This window comes from Manis javanica, chromosome 11 (genome assembly GCF_040802235.1).
Source record: "Manis javanica isolate MJ-LG chromosome 11, MJ_LKY, whole genome shotgun sequence".
NCBI lineage: Eukaryota > Metazoa > Chordata > Mammalia > Pholidota > Manidae > Manis > Manis javanica.
Genome location: NC_133166.1, coordinates 45,508,199 through 45,517,903, shown reverse-complemented (window position 1 = coordinate 45,517,903; position 9,705 = coordinate 45,508,199). Strand labels below are relative to the sequence as shown.

General features: G+C 47.1%; 1 protein-coding gene across 1 annotated transcript; it reads right to left on the bottom strand.

Annotated features, from left to right (window-relative positions):
* Positions 1-1,501: 1,501 nt before the first annotated feature.
* LOC140844410 (uncharacterized) lies at positions 1,502-9,432 on the bottom strand. Its single transcript, XM_073216337.1, has 2 exons — positions 9,034-9,432; positions 1,502-3,960 (listed from the first exon to the last, which is right to left on the bottom strand). Exon 2 carries the CDS (start codon positions 3,897-3,899, stop codon positions 2,124-2,126), a length of 1,776 nt encoding a protein of 591 aa, XP_073072438.1. The 5' UTR covers positions 3,900-3,960; positions 9,034-9,432; the 3' UTR covers positions 1,502-2,123.
* Positions 9,433-9,705: the final 273 nt, after the last annotated feature.

Below are 9,705 nucleotides of genomic sequence, written 5' to 3'. Positions count from 1 at the left end.
AAGCAGAGCTGCAGCGCGGCAGGAAGCTGACTTGCCTTTGCATCACTTTTCTAATGAAGACTAACAGCACCTGCACTTAAAATATTGTAGAGTTTAACTCTGACCCATTTTCAACAACATGATTATTTTACTTTAAAAGATATTTTTTTCTTTTGTCCTAGAAGAACCAGCAGCTTCTCATAAACGTACCATACTTTAAAGTATAATTTATGGCAGAAATTCTACCTTCTTTTTAATTTCCTATCTTTCTGTCCTATCTTGGGCACTGTGTATGTCAATCTTGGTTCACTGCCTTGTTCTTTTAGCTAGTCTTATTGCAGGGAATTTCTTTCTGCTTAATTAAATCATGCACACACTTGTTAATTCTATGTATCTTTATCTCTATGTATCACATTATTCTTTCACTCAAATGTCTTATCTCCTCCCCCTCTCCTTTAGGATAAAGTTAAAATAACCCAAGTACCCAGACAGTGTGTACTAGTAGAGCAGGTTATAGAAATACTAGTTTGAGTCCCAGCTCTATGACAGCACTATTTCATAATCTTGGGTAAGTTATTTCAACTCTATGAAAATCAATTCCATCATCCTCAAAACTGCCTAGCTCTCAGGAAGTATTGGTAAAGTTAACTGAGATAATGCCTGGGTATTATGTATGGCAAAAATGTATGTTTTATCCATTCTTGTAGTTTTAGTCGCAAGCCTTCCATTGTCTTTCTGGTATTTTTAATGTTTAGCAAGCATGTCTCCAAGATTTACATCACACCATATATTATTTCAACTTTTATGAGGGATATAAAGAATAACAATGTTCCTGCTCCCAAAAAATATGGGCATATAAACTACAAACGTAAGGTAACTGAATCTTAGGAAACACAGGTGAGAGTTATGCAGGATGAGGCTCATTGGGAGGCCAGGGCTAGATGGCAAATGGGTTTTAACTTTTTCTCAAGAGAAAGGGGAGGCTGTTAATGAGATTTAAGCAAGACAGCAATAGATCAAATGAGCTTCTTCAGAGCATGGCCCTCACTGTGAGAGTGAATTAGAAGGACCAGAGACTGAGCAGGAAAAGATGCTGAGACAAGTTCCTAGAGATAACAGACTCAAGTAAGATTACCGACAGCCAACCTGGGCAGAAGCAGATGGATTAAAGAACTATCATGCACAGATACTCAAAAAGGCTTGCTCATTGATTGAATGGGCCTATGGGGACATAAAGGAGAGGACAATGTCCAGGAAGGCACCAAGGTTATTAGATGGTGGCTTTTATTTTATAATTCTATGTTATTTATTTTCCTCTGTGTGAATACCCTTTCCTCAAATGGACTGGAAATTCCTTATGAAGATAAGCCATGCACAGACATATACATCCCTCAAATACTCATCTTATAATAGCTGCTCAATAAGTGCTTGCTCCGTGAGTAAATGCTTGCAGGACCAGCTGCCTGTCGCGTGCCCCGTCCTCGCCGGCAAGAACAGCACTCAACAACAGCAGGATTCTTCTGCAGAAAGCTTTATTCTTCAGCTCTTTGTGAAACAAATGAGTTGGGCAGGACCCAGAGGGGAAGGAGAGGCTTGCTTATATAGTTCTCATGCTCTGACCTGGTTGGTGCGGCTCCATATGCCTTATTAGCATAACAATTTGGTGGGTCTCATTGGTCCTTATGCCAAGGCGCAATTAGCATGTAGTTTAGTGGTGTGGGATGATTTGTCATTAGGAAGTTCGGGGCCTTCTGGCTGCCCTGCATTGGGCGCTATTTTCTGAGCGCGGCTGCCAACATCTCCCCCTTTTTTGTCTAACAGAAGCTCAAGGCGGAACTTGCCAGCAGAGGCGGAGACAGAGGCCTGACCTCCATCATACTTCCTGATGCCCCCTTTTTGGAGAGGGGTTCTGGGCATCTACCCCTATGCAGTCAGGCATGCCTCTCAGAGGGGTCCAAGACCTCTTGCAGTGTTTTGCCTCGCATCCTCTGGCTGGCGTTGGAACCGCTTGGTACAAAGGGTTTGGACCTTTTTTCTCAACCCTCTTGCACCATGAGCTTCTTAGAGAAAGCTGTGATTAAGCAATGAGGTACTCGGGCCTGGTGCAGTGCCACATGGGCTCAGGGTGCAAGAGCTACCTCAAGCTAAAGCTGAGCTTCCTTCTTAAGCATATTGAGCCACACTTGGGGAGAGGTGCCAACGTCTATCGCCATTAGGGCTTGAGCAAGGATCACCTTGTCCTGCTTATGTTGGTTGCGGAGTCTGCATAACAACCAGAGTAAGAGCATGAGACCTCCAAGCAGGAACACGCCCATCCCAGCCATGCCCGCCCACTCCTTGACGTGGGAGAGAGCTCTGAGGAACCAGGAAGAGAGTCCTTCCGCTACGGAGATATCTAGACGGGTGGAGTTGATGTGTATTATTTCTCGCCGCAGCTCTTCTAGTGTCCCATCGAAGTCTTGGGACCAGTTTCCTGAAAGATACTGGGACAGGTCTCGTGACAGATTAGCTGCCCGTGTAAAATTTTCATATTGAATGCTAGTGATGCAGAGGGCACGATATTTCCGCTCACATCCCAATTGGGCCATCTGCCAAAGCACCTCCATTTGTTCCTCTACAAGGTCTATGCGCTGATTGAGGATCATTATTCCTCCTTTCAGTTTGCCATCAAGTGTGGACTGTTGGTCCAGGGCAGAAGCTACTGAGGCTGCAAGGTTATTGAGCTCTGTAGCCGATTTGATGGAGGTGTCTAAAGCTATACCAGCGGCGGTGGCTGCGACCGCGGTCGCGGAGATCAGGAGCACTATGGCGGCTGTAACGCCGAAATTGCGCCTTTCTCGAAACAGAGTCATGGTGTTAGGGGCGTCTACGGGAACAGGGACCCAACGGGGGATGCGGACTACCAAAGCATTGGTAAAGTTACGTGCATCCCAACACTGAGACAGAAAGCAGGTTTCATTGGAGCAGGAGTCAAAGCTACTATTGGATAAGATAAACAGAAATGGGGGGTATACGCATACTGGAGAAGGTGGAAAAAGGGAATTAGGTGACTCTGGACCTGATTTTGCTGAACACGTGTAGTTCTCGTTGTTATGGGTCATGGTCATGTTCCAGTGTGCGCGCGTGTGGTTGTTCTCGCACCAAAAGGTGATATTTTTTACACCGATTCCCCCACCCTGGAGGGCGGAAAAGGGGGAGAGGTCGGTACACGAGCCATTGACTCCACACAGCATCCATTTATGGAAGGGGTTCATGCTCAGCTGCTGACGAAACTCGCCTTCGAGCACCTTTACTGGCCACCAAGCCTCATTGGCTGGCCGTCCCTCCATATCTGGGGAGATGGTAAACTCCTGCCTCTCAGTTGCCCACGTTACTACAGTTGACTGACAGTCAGTCCAGGGCCACAGCTCTCCCTCATAGTCGCCCACACAATGGGAGGCATATTTGGGTTGACGAGGCCTGTCGGTGGAATTGTTCCTGGGAGAGTGTACAAATGTGCCATTGATCCAGAGAACCATCTGGTGGATAGTCATGTTCTTATAGGGCGGGCTCCCTTCCTTATTAGGCCCTTCAAATTTAGCTGACATAACGGGGAGGCTACTGGCCTCTAGAATTATGTCACTGAACCATCCGTATTTCCTCCGTTTCAGGGAGATACAGCCAGCTAGATTCTGAGTGGTGAAGCATAATGACCCATTAGTTACGAAGGATCGGTTTTCTCCCAACGGGGCTGTTAGGGTGTCCTTTTCTAGGTAGGGCAAGTTCATACTAGAGTTGGTGGTGAAAAAGCGGGGAAAAACGGCTGCATTGAAACGGACAGGCATAGGCTTAGGAAAGGCAGACAGGATTCCCCATCTCAATACTCCCTGAGTCGGGGTCTCCAGTGTCAGGAGCAGGGTCAGGAGGTACAGCGAAGTCATCTCCTTTGTTTAGGACTTTCCTCGTTAGGCGCTCCGGGATCCAGAAGGGATTTTCTTCACCCTGGGGGAAAACACACACAGCTCCCCTGGATCTGATTATGATTGGATCCGGGCCCTTCCATTGGTTAGATAACACGTCCTTCCATTTTACTAGTTCTTGTGGGTCTTTTGGCCACTGATTATGGCGATCCGCTGCTGTATGGCCTTGAGCATCCAGATTCAAAAAATTTATAGTGAAAAGTGCTAGGGCTATGGCAGTTTTTGGTGTGGGGGGTATATCTTCAATTCCCCCTTTTTGTTTAAGTAAATAGGATTTGAGCGTGCGGTTCGCGCGTTCCACAATCCCTTGACCCTGTGGGTTGTAGGGAAGGCCAGTGATATGTTTTATCCCCATGTGATGACAAAATTGAGCAAATTTTGTAGAGGTATAGGCTGGGCCATTGTCTGTTTTCAGAATCTGTGGTAACCCCCATGCGCTCCAAGCTTCAAGGCAGTGCTGGATGACATGGGAAGCTTTCTCTCCTGACAATGGGGAGGCAAAGATGACTCCTGAACAAGTATCCACGGATACATGTACATATTTCAGTTTCCCAAAAGACGAAATATGCGTCACATCCATTTGCCAAACTTGTAAAGGCCTAATACCTCTGGGGTTGATCCCAACATGAGGTGTGGGAAGGAAGCTGCAGCAATGTTGGCAGCTAAGGACAATGTTCCTAGCTTTGGCCCTGGTTATGCTAAACCGCTTGCGCAGTGTTTCGGCAGTGACATGAAATTGTGTATGGAATTTTGAAGCTGTGGTGATAGGGTCTAGCAGGGGAAAAGCTATGCTTCTGGTTGCGAGGTCTGCCAAGTGGTTGCCTTGGGTCATAGGCCCGGGAAGGCCTGAATGTGCTCTGATATGAGTTATATACAAAGGAGATTGCCTATGAAGTAGTGCTGATTGTATCTGTTTGAACAAAGTGGCTACTGGGCTGGACGCTTTGATTAGCCCGGCCACTTCTAGAGATTTGACTGCATTAACTACATAACAGGAGTCAGACACAATATTTAAAGGTTCAGGAAAGATTTGTAGGACCTCTAAGACTATGCGACATTCCACTATTTGTGGAGTGTCAGGCGTGTAGCCTTTTGTCACAACTTTGCCATCATGGACATAGGCACCTGTGCCTGTCTTAAACCCGTCCGTGTAAACTGTTTTTCCATGAGGCAGCGGGGTTAGGCTAGTGACCCGAGGAAATACTAGGAGATGATTTTTGGCGAAGTTGATGAGGGGATGTTTAGGGAAATGATTATCAAAGGTTCCTGAGAAACTGTAAGCAAGTATGGCCCAATCATCGTTCATAGCACATAATACTTGTATCTGTTCTACGCTGTAAGGGGTTATAATTTTAGCTGGAGCCTCTCCGAAATGTGTCATGGAGGTTTTTACTCCTCTCAAAGCAAGTTTGGCCATGGCTGCCGGATAATACTCTATTGTTCTAGCCTGAGAGGCTTGGGGATGGATCCAGATCAGTGGGCCGTGCTGCCATAAAACTGCTGTTGGCAGCTCCGGGGTGGAGAGCACACACAACTCAAAGGGTTCATTCGATTGCACTCTATTTAATTGTGCTGTCATCAAAGCTTGTTCTACTTTGCGAATGGCTTGTAATGCCTCAGGTGTGAGGGAGCGCGGTGACGTTAGTTGTGGGTCTCCTTCTAGGATTTTAAACAGTGGTGTCAACTCAGTGGTGGGTATCTTTAAGTATGGGCGCAACCAATTAATATCCCCTAGGAGTTTTTGGAAGTCATTCAAATTTCGCAACTGATTATGTCTTATCTCAAGCTTTTGGGGGCAAATTACATCTGTGTAAATGGTTGCTCCTAGGAATTTGCTAACACTAGATTTTTGGACCTTCTCGCTTGCTATATTCAGTCTCCAATTTTCTAGGGATCTAGTGAGATCTATATATGCTTCTTCTATTTCCGCTGGTTGTGGGGAGCAAAGAAGGATGTCATCCATGTAATGGATGATCTTTAGCATGGGATAGGTCTTACGAATTGGGTCTAGCGCTCGCTGAACGTACAGTTGACATATGGTGGGGCTATTTGCCATTCCTTGAGGGAGGACCTTCCACTGAAATCTGGCGTCAGGTTGTTCATGGTTAATAGCTGGCAAAGTAAAAGCAAATCTTTCCCTGTCCTTGGAGCTTAGAGGTATAGAAAAGAAACAATCTTTAATATCTATTATGAGCACTTTCCATTCTTTGGGTAAGGCAGAGAGGAGTGGCAGTCCCCGTTGTACGGGTCCAAGCATTCTCATTTGAGCATTTACTGCTCTCAGATCATGAAGCAACCTCCATGATCCTGACTTTTTCCTGATTACAAATATGGGTGTGTTCCATGGGGACACAGAGGGTTCTAGGTGTCCCACTTGGAGCTGCTCTTGCACTAAGCAATGAGCTGCTTCTAATTTTTCAGAGGATAGGGGCCACTGAGGAACCCATACGGCCTCCTCTGTGAGCCAAGGTATGGGCATGGCATCTTCAATGGCCCCTATGAAAAACCCAGGCCGTGACGGTCATTCTTTACTTTGGGCAGGATGGGCTCTATGCGTCCCTGTTGGTGTTTCCCCAGCCCCTTGCCAGGGATGTATCCCATGTCCATCATCATGCCTTGGGCGGGGGTGGAGTATTCATTAATGAGTTTGAGGCCTAAGTCTCTCATGACATCCCTCCCCCATAAATTGACCGGTAGAGGGAATACATAAGGGGTGACTGTACCCTCTTGTCCTTCAGGGGCTCGCCATTTCAGTGGTTTGGCACTAATTGAAGGGCTTGACTCATATCCTAAACCTTGTAATGAATGTGAGGATTGGGTCACAGGCCACTTGGAGGGCCACCAGGTTGCAGAGATAATACTTTTATCTGCTCCAGTGTCTAGGATTCCCTCAAAGCTCTTTCCCTCTATTTGAAGAGTTAATTTTGGTCTGTCTGCTAAATCTAATACTATGAAGGCTGAATCCCAGTCAGAGGAGCCGAAGCCCCTTTCTCCCCTCTCCGTGTTGGTAGCAGGATAATTGGCGTGGAGACTAGGTAAAACTTAAGAGCTGGGCTATGCGGTCTCCCGGAGATATAGGGTAGATTCCTCTAGGGGCCAAACACATGATTTTTACCTGTCCTTCATAATCTTGATCTATGACTCCGGGATGAACTACCAGGCCTTTCAATGCAGCAGAAGAGCGCCCTAGGAGTAACCCAATGGTATTTGGTGGTAGGGGGCCTTTAAAGTCTGAAGGGATAGGCTGAACTCCCATCTGTGGAGTCAACACTATTCTGGTGGTGGCACGGATGTCCAATCCCGCGGAACCTGAAGTGGCTCTCCTTGGGGGGCCTGGTTGTTCCCGAATGACACTTGCGTGCTGGTTGCCCCATATATTTGCGGGCCCTGGTGACGGGGGCCCCTCTGGGCGTTTTTTGGCAACTCTAAGGGCTTCCCCTCTAAGTTTTTAGTAGATCGGCACTCATTGGCCCAATGCCTACCTTTCTTACACTTAGGGCATAACCCAGGGGTCTTTTGGGTTGTTTGTTCTGAAGCTGGGCTCCTACACTCTCTCTTTATATGTCCTAATTTCCCGCATTGAAAGCATTTGATACTTCTGTTAGTGATCCTGGCTTGTTTGTGGCTCTGTAATATGGCCGCGGCTAGGCCCGCATTGGTGAGTGGCCCTCCTATTTCTCTACAGGCTTTCAACCAGGCGTGTATCCCTTTTTGTTTCTAGGGTATTATCGCCTGTCTGCATTCCTTGGTACATTGTTCAAATACTAATTGCTCCACTAGGGGCATTGCTTGTTCCTGATCTCCAAATATTCTGCCTGCGGCCTCCATCATACGAGCGACAAAGTCAGAAAATGGCTCGCTCGGCCCCTGAATAATTTTTGTCAAATTGCCTGATACTTCTCCTTTGTTGGTGAGGGCTTTCCATGCCTTGGCGGCGCACGTGTTTATTTGTGTGTATACCTGTAAGGGGAAGGCGGTCTGGTTGGCTACCCACTGCCCTTGGCCCGTCAGCATATCATATGACCACGCAGGCTGTCCTTCGGCCGCGTTTGCGCGTGCCTGGGTCATACTGATATCATGCCACAATGCCTTCCATTCTATGTATTGCCCCATACTAGAAAGGCATGCCTTAGTTACATATTGCCAGTCTGCGGGTGTCATGGCTGTCTCTGTTAGTCTTTCAATTTGTGCTATGGTGTAGTTAGCACTGACTCCATAAGCCCGAACGGATTCTGCTAACTCCTTAACTTGTTTATGGCTCAGGGGCTGGTGAGAGCGTACGCCATTATCCTCAAATACAGGAAACATTTGTCTAATTGCCTGAAGAGTATCTGGGCGGCAAAAGGAGAGTGCGCCACTCACGTAAGGTGGCGGGGCAACGGGCGTCGGGGGACACCCTACTTTCATTTTTTCCTTGGTCCGCTTTTCAACTTTGCTGGTTCCCTTACTTCTGCACTCTGCAGTTTTATTTTCTTCCCCTTCCTCTGTGGACGTTAATTCCTCCTCAGATTCCCTATTGGAGAGTTGGAGGTCCCTCAACTCTTTCCAGGGGTATTTACTATTTTCTCCGAGGCGATCGTCACTCGCTTCTCGGGGCTCTTTCGCTTTTGCCCTAGGCGGGCTTTCTCCCTCACTCTGGGGTTTCTTTACTTTCGTTTTTGTGGCCTTTTTTCGGCCGCGCGCGCTCTCTGTTTCCCGTTCCGTTTCTGACATGCTCTCTTGGATATCTGTCAATGCTCTCTGACCTTCTTTTATTACCTTTTCACATCTCTCATCTTGCAGACAAGCTCTAATCAGTTTCCAGAGGGGCCTGGTGCCTCCCCTCAGGCTACCCTCCTCCTCCTCTCTATCAAGATCTTTCCCCAGTTTGTCCCAGCTCGGGATTGAGAGGGACCCTGAACAAATGAACCAGGGGGCCACACGGTCTATCTCCTTCACAAAAGATCCTAAGACTTTGCTGGAGACCTTCAAGTTTCGCTCTTTGAGAGCTGTCTGCAGCGCCGTGACTAATGACGGTGCATTCCCCATGGTGCCTCCTTATTTACAGAGAACCATCAACCATCATCCTAAAAAGCAGGGGCCTCTCGGAACTTACCCCTCCGGGCTTTCTTCTGACCTGCAGTTCTGAATCCTCTCCAGATGTCTGAAGGGTCCTCCCTGTGCCGGTGATGTTCTGGTTCCCGGGTTTCGGCACCACTTGTCGCGTGCCCCGTCCTCGCCGGCAAGAACAGCACGCAACAACAGCAGGATTCTTCTGCAGAAAGCTTTATTCTTCAGCTCTTTGTGAAACAAATGAGTTGGGCAGGACCCAGAGGGGAAGGAGAGGCTTGCTTATATAGTTCTCATGCTCTGACCTGGTTGGTGCGGCTCCATATGCCTTATTAGCATAACAATTTGGTGGGTCTCATTGGTCCTTATGCCAAGGCGCAATTAGCATGTAGTTTAGTGGTGTGGGATGATTTGTCATTAGGAAGTTCGGGGCCTTCTGGCTGCCCTGCATTGGGCGCTATTTTCTGAGTGCGGCTGCCAACAGCTGCCCATTGCTATGAGCAAATTATTTCAATCTCTGCAAAATACCAAGTCTTAATTACTCACATCCATAGTGATAAGAGTGACTTTAACAAACTGCCAGAGAAATACACATCTCCATTATGCTCAATTTTAAAATCTTAATTTCTGGAATAGATAACAAGTTGAAAATTACTAAAGATGATCTACATTTTTTCTCTTCTTAATAGTGACATTAGTGGAAAAAAACTAGGCTGTT

Bases quoted from the DNA above. Each gene is read 5' to 3' on its own strand.
- LOC140844410 (XM_073216337.1), bottom strand. From the start codon at position 3,899: ATGACTTCGCTGTACCTCCTGACCCTGCTCCTGACACTGGAGACCCCG.